The 21,429-nt window shown below is 35.3% G+C and overlaps 3 protein-coding genes across 7 annotated transcripts; 1 reads left to right on the forward strand and 2 right to left on the reverse strand.

Annotated features, from left to right (window-relative positions):
- Positions 1 to 264: 264 nt before the first annotated feature.
- Positions 265 to 5,897, reverse strand: LOC109040117 (SUZ RNA-binding domain-containing). Of its 4 annotated transcripts, none has more exons than XM_019055922.2 (5): positions 5,744 to 5,897; positions 4,993 to 5,057; positions 3,402 to 3,603; positions 1,984 to 2,069; positions 265 to 836 (listed from the first exon to the last, which is right to left on the reverse strand). In XM_019055922.2, exons 1-5 carry the CDS (start codon positions 5,798 to 5,800, stop codon positions 497 to 499), a joined length of 750 nt encoding a protein of 249 aa, XP_018911467.2. In that variant the 5' UTR covers positions 5,801 to 5,897; the 3' UTR covers positions 265 to 496. The 4 variants fall into 4 exon arrangements, with proteins under 4 accessions (XP_018911467.2, XP_018911471.2, XP_018911469.2 ...); XM_019055926.2 differs by lacking the exon at positions 5,744 to 5,897 and adding an exon at positions 5,585 to 5,672; XM_019055924.2 differs by lacking the exon at positions 5,744 to 5,897 and adding an exon at positions 5,341 to 5,558.
- A 1,210-nt stretch (positions 5,898 to 7,107) lies between these two features.
- On the forward strand, positions 7,108 to 10,405 carry LOC109040118 (tetratricopeptide repeat protein 36 homolog). The gene is made up of 4 exons (XM_019055927.2): positions 7,108 to 7,392; positions 8,170 to 8,358; positions 9,223 to 9,395; positions 9,882 to 10,405. The coding sequence occupies exons 1-4, from the start codon at positions 7,284 to 7,286 to the stop codon at positions 9,969 to 9,971; spliced, it is 561 nt and encodes a 186-aa protein (XP_018911472.2). The 5' UTR covers positions 7,108 to 7,283; the 3' UTR covers positions 9,972 to 10,405.
- Positions 10,406 to 10,759: 354 nt separating this feature from the next.
- Trp1 (translocation protein 1) lies at positions 10,760 to 21,313 on the reverse strand. 2 transcript variants are annotated; one of them, XM_019055794.2, is made up of 9 exons: positions 21,153 to 21,313; positions 19,239 to 19,371; positions 18,655 to 18,760; positions 17,484 to 17,652; positions 16,453 to 16,643; positions 15,630 to 15,816; positions 14,413 to 14,537; positions 13,424 to 13,585; positions 10,760 to 12,945 (listed from the first exon to the last, which is right to left on the reverse strand). In XM_019055794.2, exons 1-8 carry the CDS (start codon positions 21,189 to 21,191, stop codon positions 13,447 to 13,449), a joined length of 1,089 nt encoding a protein of 362 aa, XP_018911339.1. In that variant the 5' UTR covers positions 21,192 to 21,313; the 3' UTR covers positions 10,760 to 12,945; positions 13,424 to 13,446. The 2 variants fall into 2 exon arrangements, with proteins under 2 accessions (XP_018911339.1, XP_072153494.1); XM_072297393.1 differs by lacking the exon at positions 21,153 to 21,313 and adding an exon at positions 20,899 to 20,919.
- Positions 21,314 to 21,429: the final 116 nt, after the last annotated feature.

Below are 21,429 nucleotides of genomic sequence, written 5' to 3' on the forward strand. Positions count from 1 at the left end.
GGCAGTGATAAAAATAAACGTGAAAACATTCAAACAATGGTTATGAACCATTCACAGCAACAATTTCTTATGTAATAGATGAGTTATCTGTGTTTTTTCAGTGAATCCATACTTTTTCTGTACAACAGGCATCTTGCATCCATTGAAATTCGAAAGAAAATTGTAGGTTTGTTTATACTTAAATGTTGGGTTGAAGATTTTCGAAGATATACCAGTCCTTGAAAAGGTACCAAAAATAGTGACAAAAGAAATACTCCCGGCAAGTAACAAAATAAATAATTTAGTTTATTACAGTTAAATCAAAAACATGATAAAGTAATAAAAACTTACACATATATTCAAGAAAAAAAGAAAGAAAATAACCTTGTACAATATACACGGATACACAAACAGATATGAGGTTAATTAATTTTGTCGCCGAAAAAATATACTTGAAAAGATAAAATAGACTGAGAGAAAATGATGGACGTGGGAAGAAGCAATGAGAGAAATGGTGTTATCTTTGCAATGAAAAGCCATTCGTTTCGCTGGGGCCCCTAGGTTGTCGAATAATATTTGATTCACTAACACGAGTAGACTGTGTTGTCTCCTCATTCTTGGACTGAATTAAAGAGTTGACATTGTATAAGTTGCTAGAACATGCTGCAGTGTTATCTGTCGGCAAAGGAGGAAATTCAGAACTACTTAAATTAGAAATTGTATTATTACTAGGTATACTGGATTCCCACATGTCTACTGCAACTTTATCTCCTGAATCTTGTCCTTCTTCGTTGTTTAACCTCGAATTTGGTGTGCCTAATTCTACTTTGTTCAAAATTCTAGCAATCGAAATTATTCTGAAACAGAGAAAAGAAAGGCAAGATATTAATTAGGTTGCGATGCAAAATGGTTTCAGGTGGAAACAAAAAAAAAAAAACTTTATACTTGAGTTTTTCTCTCCCCAAATTTTCAGCCTCCTGAATCCCCAAACTGATGAAAGTCAACGACATGGAGTAGAAGTCTGGGCTCGAAAATCGAAGTAGCTGCTTGTAAAATGACTCAAGGAAGGGGTCAACGTTAGAAATTTCATGCCTCCAAAACAATAACAACAGGAAAAAAAACCCCCCAGAATTGTAGTGTTTGCTTAAAATAAACTGAAAAAGACCACGTTAAGATTCCAGGGCAGGAAATCCTGTATGATTTTTAGGCAGTGTTTCGTAAATTATTTCAGGTTAAGAAAACGAGAAATGATTTTAAAAGCATGAAAACTTAGAGATGTTGATTTCTTAACTGCACCAAAACCGCTTACACAAGTTGACTATATCACTCCCATGTCTAATGAGTGGTTGTGAGTTCCACAGATAAAAACAGTTTGGGAGTTGAGAAGAATTGAGGTAAGCAACTTGCGCGAACCAAGCACAAATCTATGAAATTTTAGAGATGTAGACAGCTCCGAACCTTACTCACTGATCACGCTAACCAGCAGACTCGTGAAGCATTTTAGAATAGAAAATCTGACTCCTTGAGTCATTTTCACAAGCAATTTGCTTGCTTTTGACTCTGTTGGAACTTTTGATTTTTGAGTCCAGAGGATTAACTCCATGCTGTTGATTTTTCTTGATTTTGCACAGAAAAAAATTTCTAGACAAGCGACTGATAGTGCAAAGTTTAAGGCGGAGCATTGATTCCACATGGTACAAAGGCTCGTCGAAACTTCCTGCAACTAGAAATAATTTATTTGAACCATTTTTGATGTTATGCCTGTATGTTTTATTTACCAATGGAACAAACTAGCAGACTTGTTAAGGATTCTAGTCTGGAAAATTGGACTCTTGGGGTTTCCGGACCCTAAGATAAATAAAATTATAGCCAAATTCCTTAAAGAAAATAAAGTTAAACAAAAAATTAAGTTAATTTTTTATTCTGATTTTTTTTTCTTTTCTGCATTAATATGCTGTAAATTGACAGAGAGTCCTAGCCAAAAACTACTTTAAACGAACTTACTTTTCTTCATCTTGAGGGAGATCTTCATCTGGACTTTGAGCTTCACCTAGGATCCGTAACCGAGCCTGAGCATACGCTTCCTCTCGCTGGAAAAAAGACAATTTATTTTTAAACTTTCACTGGATGATAAAACACGGAAAATAGAAAGGTTATAAAATTTGAAAAACATAATTGAGCGGCTGTAAAGAGTGCTACAAAAGGCACTCAAGACAGCCAGTTTTATAACTAGAGGACAATTGAGGGACTTGGCAGACACGGCGCATAGGAGCAGTTTTTGAAAAAATTCACGTAGGTATTAATGATTTCAAGTAAATCTAGTCTTAACGCATACTCCGAGAAAAATTTGCTGCCAAATTACAATTTAAAAGCATCAAAAACACAGTTGGACCTTTCTTTCCGCCATAAGGATCCGTGTAATTTCGAAACTTCAAACACATATTTTTCAAACTAGCAAAAACTGCACTTGTGCGCCTTGTCCTTCAAGCCCCTGAATTTTTAGACAGTTTTACAGATTCTCTGTTTTGAGCGCCTGATTATAATCGCCTACAAGCGCCTTTGATGTTGTCTTTACTTGCTGGTCAGTGCAATAGAATTTACGCAACCAAAAAATTGAAACTTTGTACAAAGCATAGAATATATATAAAATCAGCATTACGACTGCATCAAAAGAGATCACAACAATGATAAATATCAAAAGTTTTTGGAAAAAGACCACATAGACCATCTGTACAGGACGGGGTGTTAAGCTCCTGCAGATTTAGTCTCAAAAGTAATTTGGAATAAACAAAAGAAATTTCACTGTCGGTGTTGAATGGAATGTCTCAGTCCTGTAAGCACCCCCAATTAAGCAGCACCAATATTTCGGTTTTACTTGGCTGAAAATGTTAATGCGGTATACGTTCAGTTATCTGTAAACCAGATTTCGTTTTTAACAGTAAAAAATTATATAGTAAAAATTTCACTTCATTTACTCATAAATCCTTTCTTATAAAACTTTCTGATATAAATTGTAAATTTAGGTATAAGTTTACAAAGAGTCTTTGTTAAAATTTGAATTTTGATTTACTTATAATTTTGAAAATTATTCACTTTGCTTCACTTAAAATTTTTCTACAAAAAAATCTTTTTATTACCTAAATTATGAAGATCATAAATCTAAATGAATCAAACTCAACCAACTTGGTTTCTTAAGGTAGGTAAGTACCAAAAGTACCTCATTATTCCCTTAGCCCTGGTAATTAAATCAGTTTAAAAAAAGGAACTACTTCAACTACTTCAACTACTAAGGTTTTCAATAATGATATCCTAGACAGAGCAGGTGAGATGTCTATCAAATGGTTAAGTAAGATGAAAGGGTCTTTAACTTAATATTAAGTATAATACTTAAAGAAAAGAGATTGTGAGAGAAGAGGGCTTACCTGTTGAAGGGTTTTAATAGGAAATCTAGGTTTTGAGGTATCACCATTAAGTAAAAGGCCATCTCCCCCACCCATTGAAGAGTTCTGCCGCTGGGAGGGGCGCTTCAAAATTTTGACTATAGGTACAGGAGGGATTCCACACCGTGCTCTGGCTTCTTCAGACATCTGTACATCATCAGGGCCTTGGGAAGGAATTGGACATCTGTTAAAAATAAAAATAGAATACATTAAATCGCTGGAAAAATCTTCAATGAAATTTAAGTGCAATGAGATAAGAGCATTGACAATCCTCAAATGAAAATTGCAAAAAAAAAACTTGGAAAGAAAAAAGAGGAAAACGGATCACAAATTTTCATCTATTTCCAGTGCTTCCAAAAAGCAAGCTTTTTAGCAAAAGCGAGATGAAATATCAGCAATATAGAATAATCTGTGTATCTTGCAAATTTTCCTCTTGTACGATTTAAATAAATTCCACATATTTTTGTTCTTCAGATTTCATTGCGTAGCAAAAATAGATTGTATAAAACGATTGAAATAATAAATAAGAAAGATGTGCGACAGCTTTTGAGATTGTTTGTTGACTTTAATAGGTTAAGTTTCCTAAAGTACATATCTTTCAGAATAAACCTGATTGCCAGCGATTAGGAAAAAAGTGCCTGTTCTTGCGGCCAGGTGGAGAGTGAGTGAAATAAAACACGCAACATGAACTTGAAGGAAGGATTTTTGACATTTCTGATGCACTGGACAAGATTTTCACTCAAGTCTACATTCCAAACGGCTTCTCAGCTACCTGTACCTTTTAAGAGCAAAACTCATTGAGTTGAGTGAATAATACTTCAACTGACTTATTTAATCACAAAATACTAATTAGAGCTTGCGCATCGTATGTTGAGACAAACATCAAAGTATTGTTTACGTCACCATTCACCAGTGGTGCTGCCTAACTGCATGCATTAACCTGTTGAGTGGTGCGAATTCAGAGCTAATCGGAGATGGACGTTTATCTCAACATATCATGCGCCAGCATTAAGAGGGATGAAGTCTGAGAAACCTGAGAACCTGTGAATTAATGAGCTTTCTATGCAATGCAATGTCCGTGCATCATTAGTCTCTTGCAGTGACAATGGCAACTCACTTGCGATTAGGTACAGTTTATAAAAAATTGAATTCTTCTGCTGGAAAACGTAGCTGTTCTTGTTTAGAAACATCTCTACGATTTTCAGTTTCAGCTCAATCCTGATCTAGTTCATTTAAAATCTGTTCAGCAAAAGACATATCGACGGTGAAACTACCAAACCACGTATCTCGGTTTGCGACGTCGCAGACTTCCTGTCATACTTTATTTTTTAAATGAAAAACTACTCAACGTCCAGTCTCGAAAATTTTTGTGATTTTTCCTCATCGTGCGGAGAAAATTTTGTGAAAATTTCAAGGAATGATATTGATTTGGTCTACTTCAAAAAAATAAAATGCGAGCGTAGATTTTTAAACACCGCAAACGAGATACGTGGTTTGGTAGTTTCACCGTCGATATGGGTCAAAGTAGTTTATTTCCTTATGAAGAGAAAAAATGAATAAAATGTTTACATACGTTGCAACTTCTCCATTCATTGCGGAGCTTGCCTGAACTCTAGATGCCAGCTGTTCTTTGAGAGCCTGGAACAAAAAGAGAAATAGGTAATCTTGGATCAGATCACTTTGATGAGGACCATGCATGAAAACAATCAACGCATTCTCTACTGTATCAACTCCAGAAATGCAGGTTTGAGTTTAACCATTGACGCTCTTGTTCTCAAATTGATAGCTTCAACTGATGAGTGGCAAATTTATATTGTTTAAATAAGTACCAAACTGAACACTTCAATCAGCCAAGGGTTGAGTCACAACATTATCTAGACCTAGACGAGACATAAACAATGAGGAGGGCGATGATTACAACCTTTGAAGCACTGAAATAGGAAGGCTGTACCATCAAGAGAGAGATGTAGGATAAATGTAGATGAAGACATTCTATTAAGCGACATATTCGCAAGGAGTACTGCGGTCAACAGATGTAGCTCAGGTAGACAAATTTACAGCTGATAAACCGGTCTAGAATTTGCCCAGGATGAAAAATAATAGGCTCACACTTGACCTGAGAGAAGAAATAAATGATAGTTCAGAATTTAGAGGCTGAGGCTCACTTTAAAATTTGCAGTCACATGAAGAATAACAATAACCTAGTCAAAATAGGCCATGATGTTTTCAGGGAATGATGTGCCCCGCAGCATAACACAGATGGAGAGAAACGGTTCAATATTTCTTGATGATTAATTTAAAATGACTGAATAATGATTACTCACTTCAGGTTCCAATTCCTCCCAGTTATCAAATACGACGGGCTTTTCGCTGGATGCCATTTTGGTCACTTTCGAAATTTCGAATTCGATTTCTTGTGATATGATGATTGTAATTGTTATCCTATCGACACACCTGACAGTGCAAATGTCCTCCTAACATTTTGAAAAGTCCCTGAGAATAAGTTTGAGTCATCCTCTTCGATTCTCTCTTTTAACAGAACAAATCATTAATAAAGATGCATTATCAATATTCAGAATTTGACTTATTTGATTTGGCGTAAAAGAATTTTAGTGAGAGCATATTTCGAGATATTTGAATTGGCAAGAATTTGATTAGAAATAAGATTAGGTTTGCAAACCTGATACATGAAGTTTTGCTTCGAGACAGCGGGAAATTTTAAAAATGCGGACTTGCAAAAAAAGTCCGTCATTCTGTGTGGCGCGGCGCGGTGTCGTGACGGCAATACACGTCCGTTCTCAAATGCAAATACATGCATTAAACAGTTGCCAATGGTTATTTAAGGCTTGAATTATTATGATTGTCTTTCTGAGGGATATTTTATGAAAATATTGATATATAACGACGGCTGTTGCTCGTTAACTAATATCTCCTGAAGATCAAAAGTGCGGATGAAACGATCATAATACAAGCACCGTAAGTTTTACAAAATGACAAAGTTTTTTACTTTGACATGTTTTAGCTGATAATTTAAAAAATGACACTAAAAATAATCCTCCCTCCCCTGTTGAGAAAGAAGTTGAAAATCTAAATTGCTGTTCCGTTTCTGTCCCCCCTCCCCTCTCACATATCAGAGCCTCGCTATACCTAATACGGGTGAATAACTGCACGTCATAGCGATGGAAGTCGCAAAAAAAGCATTTCAACTAGCGCCGTTGCAGATTTCTTCTTAAATTTTATATTTTCACATTAAAATCACACACTATCTCTTGGCATTCGTATTTTTTTTTTTTTTCATTCTGGATCAGAAATTCTCAGAAAATTCCAAGAAATAATATTCATTGGTTTTTCTTTAAAATAATAAAAAAAAAAAAAAATTAAGAAACCGACAGCGGAGATTTAGAAACTTGGATCCTTACTTTTCAGCGGAAATTTCATAGGGAACAATATAGGTTTTCTTAGACTTGACTACTTACCTCTCCGCCCATATGACTTGTGTGATTGAAATCGGTTGATTTTAGAAGCACCTTGTGTTTAAAAATATCCAAACAGCCCTCGGCTACCGCGATGACAAGGTCGTGGACAGTAAGAAAAGAGAGAAAAAAGGAGACAAACAAGTGGAATCAGCGCCTCTACCGGATCGATCCCATGCCAGGAGGACCGGTTTTATTTGTTGGAAAACGTCCAAATTGAATCAGATGGGCATATCAGAAGTGCATGATTTAACTGTGCTGGCTGTAGCAACAAGCGACGTACCTACCTTCTTGAACCTTTGTGCTTCGTCCGCGGTTTTGAAATCATTTAAGTTTCTCAATTGACTCAGGTTTGAAAATTTGCTCAGTGCCGTCCAGTTTTGTCGGAAAAATGACGACAGGAATTAGTGACAATGACAGAGCCGTCCTCAACGCCATATTAAATCCGAACCTACCTATGTCAACACCGAACGACGAGGAACTTATGTTAAGAGACACCAGTGAGTAAATTGGCATTTTTCAATGTCATAATTATCATTCATTTTACATGTTAGCTTCAGCTTTAATCCCTTATCTTAGCACACAGTTTGCAGGGGTCACCGCCCCCTAAAAAAACAGAACTTGCCCCGCAAAAGAGAGTCAAAAGGAGTTGCGAGTTTTCCGTAATTTTGGTGGTATGCGCGAGGTATATGGGGACACCTCAGGGCGTGTCGATATGTACTTGAATTTCAATAATACATTTTTAGACTATTTTCCATTTTATTCAATTCATTTATTTTTGAGCGAGAGGGGCATGAGAATGGGCACACTTTTTTCTCAGAGCACGTGGATCGTGGGTGCTACATGCTTATATTTAAAAGGTGATTGATGCTTCCATATTTCTTTAATATCTAATTCAAAAGGTGTTGCTTAAATCAGAATGTCTGATGACCTCAAACAACATATTTGATAGTCTGAATGAACCAACAGAAACAAAAATTACCCACCCACCTCCCCCTCTCACAAAATTAACAATGTGGGTTCCCCTAACCTCCCCCCCCCCACCTTTTTTTAGCATCGTGAGTTGAGAGTTAAAAATAAAAGGATTTTGTGCAAAAATTAGTGTATTAATACACTAATTTTTGCCAGTATTCCCGAGGGAATATTTTTTAATTCAAAAAATACAAACGCTTACATCTTGATATTGTTGATGGGTATTTTTTTTTCTTTTTCAAGTTTTTTTTTTCCTGACGTGTCTGACGGAATTTGAGGAAAGCTTGGTGTTTTTTATGTTCAAGGCGAAAGCGAGCAACTGACACCTTCAATATGTGAGGCAAAAGAAAGAGAACTAGAAGGAATAAAAAAAGCCGAAATGGGTGAGCTTGATGATTCAATCAGACTGCTAACCGAATCCATTGATATTGCATCCAGAGCTTCGGCATTTAACAATAGGGCCCAAGTTCATCGATTAAAAGGAGATACATCTGGTAAGTAATGATGGATGCAAGGCCATAAAAAGAATTCCAACTACTAGATTCTTAAAATTCTTTTTAAACTATTTGTATTGGCTGTTCCATTTTGTGTGGTTTTACTTTCATTACAGCATGATAAGATTTAAAAGCGAAAAAGAAAAAGAAAGTAAACAATACCCCTTTACCGAAATCTGCCACTGAATTAAACGAATCACTTACCAGTTCAGATGAAGGGTAAAATTATTCTGCTGTTTCTACATGCTCATTTACTGAGAAGGAAAATTACATAATCAGCAAGAGTTAGTGCTAAATTTCTAATGAAAAAGCTGTATCTTCAAGGTGTAAGAGTTGGATATGTTTAGAATAATTCTAGCAAGCTTTTCTCCCTATTCTCTACCAGTAAAAGTACATAAGAGTATTCAGACTGAGACCATCTCATCTATTCTTCTCCTAGTCTAATTTATGCTATTGATAAGAAAAAGCAGTAAAAATGTGGCCCGAACTGTAAGTAACAAGGTGGTGGAATGAAAATAATTAAAATTTAATTGAATCCAGATTTCATCTAACAACATTGATTTTGTTCATTTCATTTCCCATTAAAATTTATTGAACTAAAAAATATGTAATAAAACCAAAGATTTCTTGAAAGTTCATACTATTTTACCAGGAAAACACGGCCGAGAAAGTTCTGAAAATTTCCATTAGATTCTGAAATTTGAACTCTAATGAGTACCTTTCAGTGCAAAACTCATTTTTACACAACTGATCAAGTTTTATTTGATACTTTTGTACTTTTAAATTTCTGTATGGTGCTTGGAATGGTCTAATAAGTGAGGTGTATTCCCTTCAAAAATGTTTAATTTTTTTTTGTCTACAAAGCGGCAATGCAGGATCTGAGAACTGCAATAGATTTGAGTAAAGGAACTGGGCGTGCAGGCTGCCAGGCATTCTGTCAAAGAGGGATTTTGTACCTCTGTCAAGGCAAAGATTCTCTGGCCAAACAGGATTTTGAATCTGCAGCAAAGCTTGGAAGTCAGTTTGCCAAAACTCAGGTATGGGTCTTCAATACATTAAATTCTTACTTTTTGATGTTTATTGACTGATTCTAGGACTCTTTCCTGCCACTCATCTGTGACAAAAAATCTCTTTGTAAATTTGAAAGAGAACCAAGGTGTTGTATGGAATATTTATTATTACTGAGGCACCTTTCGGCTTACGCCATCTTCGGAGTACATATTCATCGGAACATAAATATATCACAGTTACTTTACACTAGTTGTCACAAGCTTAACAGTAACGGTGATATATTTATGTTCCGATGAATATGTACTCCGAAGATGGCGTAAGCAGAAAGGTGCCTCCTGCCTCAGTAATAATAAATATTCCATACAACACCTTGGTTCTCTTTCAAATTTACAAATTAAAATGATGTTGTTCCAATCAAACCTTATTAATTTAAAAAATCTCTGTCTTTAGCTTTTCTTTTCCTAATATGCATTCCCACTTTTGGCAATATACTTTCTTTTCTTGTGTTTCAGCTTGTGCAAATGAATCCATACGCTGCAATGTGCAATCAGATGTTGCATCAAATAGTTCAAATGCAATTTTTTCCACCTTCACAAGAATGATGACTCTTGGTACAGCATCGTAGAACCAAGGGTGTTTTCACATAGTAGACGTGAGCAGTATCAAAGCTGACTACTCTTATGAGAGATTAACATTGAAATAATTGTTTAAATTCAATTTATTTAAGCGCGAGTAATTGGTTCCAAGGTTTCTCTTCAAAAATGTGAGTTGAACACAATTTAAAAAAGAATAAAACGAAGAGACTCTTTCTGAGTTAGGAATTAGTGAATATTCTTTTCATTCATAGCTCATTGAGTTTATATTAGTGTATTATCCATTCATTTTGAAATGTTTCCGATCTCTTTACAATCAAGTCAAATTGTCTGACTTAAATAGGTAGAACTTGTCACACTGATGGATTGATATTCGTCAAATTTAATTTATAAAGAAATTTAGTGTGGAAAATAAAATAATAAAAATTTGTTGTTGTTGAAAACTTTAGAACTGACATCATTTCACATGAGTAAAGCACCCCGTTTGTCAACACAGTTTGACAAAAATGCACTAATGTTGCATCAAGTTTGAACCGAAAAAAAGAGGTTAGAGGTTTCATTCCTCCAAAAGACTCAATGTTAAGGACGAAGTTTAATGACTAATTTTCTAGTTAAAAATTTTTTTTTTCAACTTCGGGTTTTTGATAGGAGAACATTTACGACTGAGTAGTTACATTTAAAACCTCTTCTGGTTCATTTTTTCTCCAAAATGCGACTTAGTGCTTTTCTGTTAAACACGGTCGGACAGTTAACTTCATTGGTACTAGATGTAAGATTGGAGGAATAGTATTCCGAAGTAAAATTGTTCTAGGATAATTTATTATAAATATTTAAATACATACATTGAATTGATGACTTGACTGAAATAAGTAAAGATTAAATAAAACAGTAAAAATAAATACAATACTTGATTAAAATCTTAAAACTGTTGATTAACAGGGAATTCAACACAACTACAGAAAAAACTTTAAAACATAAATAATATGGTGCCACGAAGAATAAATTTCCTAGTTGGCCATCACAAAGAGAAAATTTTAATGGGTCAAATTTTCCCAAAAGTGTATCTGACTGAGAAACCTTCGAGATCATTGCGGAAGACTTCCAGGGTACTCGTTGCTTGAGTCTGTACGGACATCAAAAAAAGTATTGTCCAAATTTAAGTTTTTTATCTTTATCACCAATATTTCCAGACTTATTTTAAAGTTAAACAGCTAGAATACTTAGTCGTGAAAAATATCAAAGAGGAGAAAGAGATGCACGATTGGAATGAGATACAATCCTTCTGATCAATCATTATCTCTGTTCTTTGCTTAGATAAAAGGACAGCAGGAGCAGATTTCAGCAACACTGATCTTTATGAAAGAGGTCACACAATGGTGACAAAATGGCGAGACTTTGTTCAAATCTATTCGATTGAAGAGGATAAATGGCTACAAAATGTTTCTATTCTTTCATGAACAGAAAAGAGAGACATGTTCCAAGAAAAAAAGAGAAAAAGTGACCAAAAGCCTTTTCATAAAAGTGTACTCTTAAAATGAGAACTTTGATTACTTACGGCATGTGCCAGATGTATGCATTCATGTAATGAATTAAACACTGGAATAGATTGGAGGTTTTGTGTCATTTTTCTTGGATCAATCGTTAGAGAAGAAGGGATAATTGTCAAACCATCATAATCAAATCACTTTAAGTTGTTATCTTTTTATCATTATATTTTTTTTCCTAGGGGAGGGAGGGGGAGAGGGAGGAGAGCTTAAGCTTAATCCAGTTGATAGAACCTTCAGATTCCACAATCTATGAGTCGTCTCACCATTTTTTAAATTTTCTTCAAAATTAATCTAGATCCTCAACTCCACAGTATGGAATTAGAAAAATAAGACTTCAAGCTTAGTTGTATGGACACTAGCTACTCAAGCATAGTATAATGTAAGGAAATGTTGGTATAGCTTCCAGAATTTATCGTTTCACCGGCTATCCAAAAGTAAGCTAGAAATTTAAAATGGTATTGATTTATTAATGACCCAATATTCAATCATATAAAACAATTGAAGGAATGCAGAGCAAAGGAACGCTGACACAAATTTTTTTAAATCTTGTAACCAGGTCATTTGGATAGTAACTTTTTACAATCCAATATATAACAAAGTAACTCAAATTAAAGTTGAAAAGATTTATTAGATAGTCTTCCTATCCATCCTAAAATCTTGGACCCATGAATTTGTAACTCATGCATCATGACTTTTTAGTAGGTCTTTAAGAAAAACTACCTCTCCTTTAGTTGAAAAAATCTCTTTCCATCCATGGAAAGGAGAAGTTGCATTAAATTTCAATTTAAGTAAATTTTTTGCACAGGCATATTTTACGACATGTGAAATCTTGTACTTGAGGCTCATATTAACAAAATGGAGTGCTATCAACAAATTGGCACGGCTTGTGAATTTGATTCGAAACCGTAAAAGTCTAAAAAGTCATACTTCTTAAGAAAATAAAAAAAAACCTTACAAGACTTTAGAGAGATATTTGCAGTCCTGTCATCATTTCTGCACTTTTAGAGGTATCCTGAAAACCCTTTGATTTTTGTCCATACGATACTAAATGCTATTGAACTGGAAATGCCATTCTTGGTAATGAAATTAAACTTTGCTGTGCTGATAAATCAAAATGAATCATTAAGGGCATGCATGTTGAAGGAAATACAAGAGAAACTTCAATGAAGTTCCAGCTAACAACAGGCAAGTCTTGACCGTGTGCTGTAGCGTATGCCTCAAGCATTAACTGTACTTGATAAAAATTAAAAAAGAAAATTAAAAAAACCTTTTCTGAATAAAGTCTAGGTGAGAGAAATTTTTTGTCCAGTTTGCAAAAAAATACATCAATGCATAAAAGCAGACAATAGAGCAGTATGAAAAGGCTGCGGTGTCCGAGAATCTTTTATCATATCATGCCGGTGAAAACACCAAGATGCGAACACCACACGAACATTCTGGAACATACCAAATTCGAAAAATTAGATACTCCTCCGAAACGACGTACAATTATTAAGAACTGGCAAATGGCTTTTGATAAAAATTCGACAAAAATTTAATAGATGCCTTACATCAATTCATCTTGGGGCTGAAGCTAAAAATGGAAAAAAAAATTATCTTCATCAATAAGGTTTTAAGATCTTTCTGTATTTGGAATGTTCTTTTTTCCGTTCTGTCCTCACATCCTTATAAATTTTTCTTTCGGATCTTGCATACAATTATACATATCAAGTGCAAAAAAGCTGAATATTTTATGTTGCATCTGTTGCTTTTGTATTTAAGGCTATTTTGGATTTTGTTGGCTAGCATAGCATGGCAAAGCATATCATCTCATTTGCAATGAAGTAATGCTACCTCGCTTCCATTAATCTTTAGATGCATATTTTAAAAGGTGACCAGAAAAAATTTAAAATATAATAACAAGAAGTCACTCACCACAACAAGTCTGTCTTTAAGTATTAGGAGCTCTTTTTATCGTCCTCGGCATCTTCTTTATCCACAATCTCAAAATCTTTTCCAGTCTGCGACTGCTGGCTGCTTGACTCTGATTCAGTCTCGGAGCCATCTTGCTTTTCTTGGCTTTTGTCTTCACTTTCACTGCAAACAAAAAGGAAACATTAAATGTTAACTACCTACTGATTTCACTGAATTTGATCAGCATTTCAAACCCACAGATGCCATTGTGCCAAATTTTCCTAAAAAATTGGCCAACTAGCCCCTAATACCTTCAGTTTTAGCCTTCAAACTTTGGCGATAAGTGGCCTTTAAAAAATTGCTGCAATCTTAATTCGTTTGTATCGGTGATTTTACATTTATCAGTACTGAAGTGAACTCGTAGTAAAGGCAGTTGCACTTACAGCACAACCGATTTTGCGACCAATCAGTTGGTATATGCATGCAAAGATTCAGTTTGGCTCCGAAGAAATCTTTGATGGCTCCTAATAATTGAATGCCAGATGGTTCCTTAATTCAAAAATGAGTTTGGAAAATTGAGGAAATATCTTAATAATAACACTGTAAAATCATTGTTTTTAGCTTGAGAAGAAAAAAGTCCCCAATCACAATTTTTAAAACATCTGAACAACCAGTTTTGGTAATGTAGGGCCAAAATTTCCGAATAATGTACCTAATTGGAACACAACATATACAAGAGACAGCAAACCTAAAAAAGTTGCACACAGTTTCTAATGCAAGATTGGACAGATCTTGAAAAATGTTGAGTTGTGAAAAGTTTACTGAGAATCAACTGAATTTTAAAATATGCAATGTTTGGTGAAAAGCATTTAGAAGTCTTGTAGCTAGCAGTAAATCTTTGGATCCGAACTTTTGACATTTCAGCTGGAGTAAAAAAGTAAACTTGTAGAAAAGAGCTGAAGAATGTACCAAAAATTACCGAATCATGCTGATAGTAGAGGATTCCTTACCTTTCACTATTTTCATTATCTTTTTCTTTACTTGATTCATTTTTGTCCGAATCCCTTTCATCATCTGAATTCTTCTCTTTTTCTTTTTTCTTGGCTTTGTCACCAGCCTTCGGCACAAGAGTATACTAAAATAGAAATAAATTTAACATTAACGTCAATAAATACGTGATTTTTGAAAAAAATTGTATTTTCTCACATTAATCTTAGAATTTTTACTTTAAGTTTGAAAGATACAAAAACCGTAAAATTATTTTGAACAAATGTGTTGTATAAGAAGCAATGCGATGTCATTGGTTGCTGAGCAGAGAAATTTTCACACACACTTTAAGCAACCGGTGGCTCAACAGATTTATTGGTGAAACGTTGGTCGATACTGTCCTGAAGTGTACCCCACAACTTCTATTGAAGGTATCATAGGAACTAAATTAAAAATATTTAATTGAATTTTATACATTTAAGCATTTGCAACATTTGCCTATGTGTATTTTTGAAGAAAATAACACATTATGACTGGAATTTTGTAGAAACTTAGAACACATTTTGAGAGTTTAGCCAGTTTCATTCTGGAAATTGCATACGCACCTTTCACAATAAGTCTATTGCACACAAGAAATACGGCCATTTATGTACATATTTCAGGATTAAATCGCACATAAATCTAACAGAGTACACCAGAAACGCAGAATGCACAATTTTCACGGTCTGTGTCAGGCATTTTCAAATTTATCTCATTCATGAGCACTTTTTTCTTACTTTTCAGCAATATGGTTTGGTAACCAGGAGATGTAAGGAAGCTTACCTTAAGTAAACAAAAAAGTTTGCTAAGTGTCATCAATCCTTATTCTGTAAGATTTTAATTGCTTTCAATAATTTGTTTTCTCCCTATTCAGAAAGAAGCGAAAAACAATTCTTTCAAACCACTGAAATTGCACGTGAGGGGGAATGATAACATTTTGTCATGTTGTTCGTTTGTTTAAGGAAGGTACTTCTTACATTTTACATCATGGACTAGCTTGATTGCTGGGATTTAAAAGAAGATGCCCAAGGGCCGATAAATTTGAAAATGCATTTTAGACCTTATTTAAGGCGTTTCTGCTAAGCTTAGCACGATTTCTGTACCTGAAAACATTTTTAGTTGGCTGTATCACTTTTATGTGACAAATCCATTGCAGGGCATTAGGTCTAGTTGCAAACTTGCAAAGTTCAAATGGACAAACCTGGTAAATCGGCCAGAAAGAAGCGAAGAACCCAACATCTTCTGTTAAATTGGGGAATAACCAGAACTGGAGGCGACCCACAGTTAGAAGCCAAAGAATGCTGAAGATTACTAATCGGAATAGAGTCAGAAGTATAATCAATACTAAGAAACCAGCTGCAGCTATACTTAAATATTGCACGCACAGTCTAATCAACAGAAAGAAAAGAAACAAAATAATAAACAGAGATGCAGTTTTTCCAAGTTTTCTCCTTTTTGCATTATTTATGATTTATGAACACAGACAGTAGTCTCCTGTTTCTCCACATATACCTTCATTAACTAATTGTGTTTGATTTTTGTTCATTTTTTTTTTTTTTTTTTTTTTTTTTTTTTTTTCCTCTCTTATTATTTTAGTTTTATGATTTGTTCATTTTCCAATTATCAGAATTTTCCCTGATCTTCAATCAAAAATTATATTGGATTTTCCTTCTTTTGATTGTGCTTACTTTCGCTTAGCTACAGAAAAAATTTCTACTTCAGGAGATTCACACTGAGGGAAAAAGGCACTCTGAATTTGTTCAGGCTCCCTTAAATGGCTGTAAAGTCGCTGAGCCGATGCACTACTTGCCAAATTCCCCGACTTTCCAAGTCATCTAAAACTTTCTGATTATTGAAGTTCTTTAGACCACTAGAAGATACCCTGTCTTTTCAACTGAGTGTTGACAGATACTCGTTACACGAGCAATTTTTCTCCGTTGCCAGAGACAAAAAAAAATTGATTAACTCATTTTCAACTCCCTCAACAGAGAATGGACACAGTGCCAACTTAATGCTGATCTTACCTGAACGACAGTGGCCACAGAGGGAAGAGACAGATACCAATAGTTCCTAGAACAATCAAAGCTCCACAAATCCAGTAATACAAGGGTTTGTGTTCATAAATCCAAACATACGCGTCTAGGTTGTCCTTAAAGACTTGTTCGTAATGCATGTCCAAACGAATCTTGTACTTCTTTTTCTGCTGCTGTTCCGTCTGGTTGAAACAAAATAGAGAGGAATGAGACAAAGAGAAATTGCAAACTTCTAGAGAGAAGATAATTAGCGGGAGACCCCTCCCTGTTCTTGCTCTGATAATACCAAAATAGGAAGTTAAAAGCTGAATTCAACTTTTATATCTTTGTCTGCTTTGCACACCCATGATGAATGCTTCTGTAAGAGACTTTTAGAGATGACTTTGAAATGGGAATAATTATGTGTGTGTTACAAAATTACTAATATGGAATGAAGTTTAGTGGAAATTAGACATTTTGTTTTTATTCTTTAAATATTCTCTGCAAGAAATGCCTCACAAGTATTTCATTCAGCAATCTGCAAATTAATATGTATAAAAATAACTATAAAGTACTTTTGGCTCATTTTAAAAATAACGCAAGTGCTATTGGATTCCTTAAGCATGATGTGTGCTTAAAAGGAATGAGTCTGAGATACTTGGCTTTTTTTTTAAACACACTTCAAAGACCTCTGAGGAGGTAATCCTGCGCTTTAAAATGTGGTCCCATTCCCCTTCAGTACCTACTCAACGACAACCTCCAGACCACCATTTTTTGAGAACATCAACTTTGAATTGCCTGGCTGGGTATTGAATCTAGGCCTCCTGCTTATAGACCACCCGGTGGAGTTGGTATTTAGAAGTAATAATTAAAAAATTAATTTTGAGGTTATGGTGGTTGAAAAGTGGTGTGAGGAACGTGTTTGGTTATTGATGTGATTTGTGGCTGTGTGTAAATCAAAGTGGGTTTTTGCGTATCACTTTGAGGTATCATTGTGAAAACCATCAGCCTGGAGGTTAACAATTCATGAAAAGTTTACTAACCTCCGACTCTGGCTTTTTTCCTTCTGCTTGGCTACTTTCAGCATTTTCTTCTTCTTTTTTCTTGTCATCCTCAACCTTCTTCTCCTTCTTTTTGGAAAGCTTTGCTTTCAACTCCTGTTCGGAGACTGGGATCTTCTTTGCACGATGAAAGAAATTGTGCCTCAGCATGCTAAAAATTACATTAAAACTACTTGAGACACAGATGAAAAATTGTCATAAAACTATCTTCTTTCGTAAGAATTGAACTATAGAAGTATTCAGAGAATAGGCAGCGTGAAGGCAGGGGAGCGCTTATCGAATCAACAAAATTAACTAGACGTTCAGCTTTTTGACTGTCAAAGAACGAAACTAGTGGGTTCCATTTTTGTTTGTTTATATATTTTCGCTTTTTTAAAAGATCATAATTTGTTATTTTTGTACAAAATTTCATGTAAGAATAACAATGTAGGTAATGCCCTAATAAAATGGAAAAGAATAGCTATGAAATCTGGAAGGACCACACTGAGGTATTTGGTTTCATAGTTGGCAACTATTTTTCATCACTTGAGAGGGGCCCTTACAGAACTTCTGGGGTGTAGAGTCTTCTTGATTATGCGATTGTGACATCGTGGCCACTTACATTAAAAAACGGGAGGTATGTAAAAATTGGTAAGGCTAACACATAATAGCATTGAAATTACACGTGTCTTTGAAACCACAGTCAAATTTGCAAGGTTTTTTCTTCTCTTTTTTATTTAATTTAGGCAAAATCTAGGCAATCAGTGAGTAGAGGAAAAATGAAAGGTCATAACAGAAATTTGAAGGAAAAAGGAGTTTTTAAGATGGGAAGACCAGTTTAAAAATGGGAAGGCTATAAAACAAATTGGAGCACACTCTGCCCAGAAGTGTCTAAACTTAAAGTTATACCTAGTTCAGATCGTCCTCCATAGATGGACTACAAATAAAAAGACTTCCCAGTAGAAGTTTTTAAACTTAAGGTGTTGGAAGTTTAAAGCTAAAGGTTTAAAAGCTTGTATTAGACAGGCATTACTTTACTAGATGCTATCTTTCGGAGGAGAGAAATTCTCAGAAACTTTTTGAATACACTGCATGGTTAAGTTGCAGAAGTCTATTTTCTTCAAATTTATGCCATCAGGCAAAATACTTTATAACTTCAAGGAGTCATACTCACTCATTCAAAAACCAAACAACTTCTTCCCTCTTGGAGAAGAGAGGAGGTTTCCCTTTCACCGTTTTGGCAAAATTGGACTCAAGAAGGGCATCCACTGCCTTTGACCCTGGAAAACAGGAAAGAAAACAACAGGGATGATCATTAAAGCTGATTCGAGAAAAACATCTTAGGGAAAAGAGAGGGAGTCACCTTTCAAATTGATGTGAACTAACGTAACAGTTTCTAAATAAATAAAAAAGCGAAGTCTCAAAAGCACCCGCACTAACCAAGTTCGGACCATGGTTTTGCTCCTTTGATATTATCAACTGAAAAAAATTAATGAAAATTCTGATAGGTACTTCAAACAAATAGACTTCAAAGGTTGATAAAATAATGACTGAATTTTTGGAGCACAAATTCATATTTAAGGATGAGAGACTTAACCGAATTCACTTTAATGGTCCAAAACAAAAAATCGAGACAATTAATAAATAGAGAGTGCTTACTTCCTGTGAGAGTTAGTTTCACAGTGGTGGACTTATACTGTAAAAACAATATAAAAAATGAAAAAAGTGTTTTTCTAAGCCAAAAATTTAAGTGCTTACCCGTGAAGTATTCAACATTGTGGTTGAGAAACTTCGTCTTCTTGGTTTGCAGATTACTCCTGAGCCACTTTGCCACCTCATATTCTGTTTTCAACGGTTTCTCTTTCACCTCTTTTTTGGGAAGTAAATCATCCTAAAACAGAGAACAGAATTGACTGAATATGTAGATGAGATTGAAAAGAGAATTTATCTGCTAAATGAAGACCATACAGATTATTATATGAAGTATAAAATGAGTTAGCCGTCTTTAAAAGTGAAATAGGAGATTCATCATCATTATTTTGAAGTCCTTGTTAGTATTTGGTTTAATTTCTAAAGTGAAGATTCAGCATAATTTTCTAGTTCTTGTTTTTTTTTTTTTTCGTCTCATTCTTGCTCAGAATATAGCGTATTTCATGGAAAAATGTCCTCATGCATTTCCATGTTCATGTTTTCTGAAGTCACATAAAAGTGGAGACACTGACCCTTTTGAGCCCTTTCACCACCTGTAACGGGAACTTGAAGGCTTCTTAATTTCTGCAGGAGCATTTCAGGGAAATTTCCTCATATTGCATTTAAGCATGGCTAAAAATGGCTCAGTTTGTATGCTAAACACTTCTTGATCAAGCTCTACTCTCTGATCCACAATTAAGCAGTACTAGGGGGCTGCGCCCCCTGGCCGCTCTGCGGTCCAACCCCCCAGAGGCGCTTCGCGCCTCTAATAAGCAGATATTGTGAGATCGTTAAAAGATCATTAAGGGTTGGGGAAAACCCGGTTTGGAGACGGCAGGAGGCATGTGAGCGCGCGCGCGGGAGGGGAGCGGGGAGTGGAGGAGAAACCGAGCGTTACTAATTAGCGTGACACCCTCAGCATGACACCCTTAGCATGACACGGTGCGCTTATGATTTTATACTATAGAGTAAGATTCTTCCAAGAGTGGACGTTAGAATTGAAGGGCCCTAATTACATTTCAATCAAACTTCATGAACATACATGAAGACTAGATAAGCTTCCATTCTATTGCTTATCGCATTTCTGATGAGGTTACATCCTGAAAGTCTGGAGAAGCAATGTTTTCGTTAGAAACAGGGTCACATTCATAGCAACGATTGATGATTATGAAAGTGATCAGCCAACTATGCTTCACTTCTGGGAGTCATGAACTTGGTTGATGCTCCTTCAGTTGAAAGAGAAAAAAACATTCCTATGTATTATTACGACATTTGCATGAAAAGCTCAACCATGTAGAGACCACAACTTACTCTAAGTACTTGCAATCCACCTCTAGCGTCAATTTAAGAATAGCATGACCGGCAAAACACATAGTTGTGTAAGAGAAATCAGTTGCCCAACCAAAGTTACCATATACTAGCAGCAAGTAAAGCGCATTCAGTGATTCATGCGACAGAAACATCCTGGAACTGTGCGTTGGTTTAACCAGGCTCCATTTAATGAGACGCCTCATAAATTCATGTCCTATAAGGTATGTAATTCTGACATTAATACATGCCACTATGATCTTCTAACTGACCTGTTCATCAATTCTGCAATGGTTAATTTTGAAATTACATCATTTTTCTAGGTTAGCCTTTGTTGCGGATTCCTGTTCTACAGCGCCTCCACATCCGAAGTGAATTCATTATTTACTCCTCAAAACTTGGACAAGGATGACATACTTACACAGACGTGTTGTTGAGTCTTATAGGTGGAAGGTGGAGACGTGGTAAAATAAAGAGGGATTGGGATTGGAAGAAAAGGAAAAACAAAGAAATAGGATAGCAGACCAGAATGAGAACACACGTCACCTACACGGCAGTGCACGACGAGAGCGGGTAGATGGACACCCGTACGAAACAAATCCGAAAACCTTTAAATTAACCGAACATCGAAGAGAAATGACACACGCGAAAACTAAGAAATACAACAAGATTTACCTCTTCACGACGTTTCCTGCCTTTCCTTTTCTCCGCCATGTTGACGACTGTACTATGTGTACCGTAAACTGTAATGAACAACGTAACTGCACTTGTTGTCTTGTTGTTACAGTACGTAAGTACTCTACGCAAGTCAAGTTTCGACCCTAAAATTTTGAGGATGAATCAGGAGTCAGAAAAATATTTTTGAACCTCAACCGCAATTAAAGCGATTTATTATTCAATAATTGCTTATTGAATAAGAAATTAGTGGCTCAAAATTATTTTAGAAAGAATA

This window comes from Bemisia tabaci, chromosome 2, assembly GCF_918797505.1.
Source record: "Bemisia tabaci chromosome 2, PGI_BMITA_v3".
Taxonomy (NCBI): Eukaryota; Metazoa; Arthropoda; class Insecta; order Hemiptera; family Aleyrodidae; genus Bemisia; species Bemisia tabaci.

Coding starts and splice junctions, on each gene's coding strand:
- LOC109040117 (XM_019055922.2), bottom strand. CDS start 5,800: ATGGCATCCAGCGAAAAGCCCGTCGTATTTGATAACTGGGAGGAATTG. Junction 5,058..5,743: donor GGGAGGAATTGGAACCTGAA/GTGAGTAATCAT, acceptor TTTTTGTTCCAG/GCTCTCAAAGAACAGCTGGC. Junction 837..1,983: donor CTCCCTCAAGATGAAGAAAA/GTAAGTTCGTTT, acceptor TCTCTGTTTCAG/AATAATTTCGATTGCTAGAA.
- Trp1 (XM_019055794.2), bottom strand. CDS start 21,191: ATGGCGGAGAAAAGGAAAGGCAGGAAACGTCGTGAAGAG. Junction 17,653..18,654: donor GTTGTTTGGTTTTTGAATGA/GTGAGTATGACT, acceptor TGTAATTTTTAG/CATGCTGAGGCACAATTTCT. Junction 15,817..16,452: donor CTGTGGCCACTGTCGTTCAG/GTAAGATCAGCA, acceptor TCTGTTGATTAG/ACTGTGCGTGCAATATTTAA.
- LOC109040118 (XM_019055927.2), top strand. CDS start 7,284: ATGACGACAGGAATTAGTGACAATGACAGAGCCGTCCTCAACGCCATA. Junction 7,393..8,169: donor ACTTATGTTAAGAGACACCA/GTGAGTAAATTG, acceptor TTTATGTTCAAG/GCGAAAGCGAGCAACTGACA. Junction 9,396..9,881: donor GTCAGTTTGCCAAAACTCAG/GTATGGGTCTTC, acceptor CTTGTGTTTCAG/CTTGTGCAAATGAATCCATA.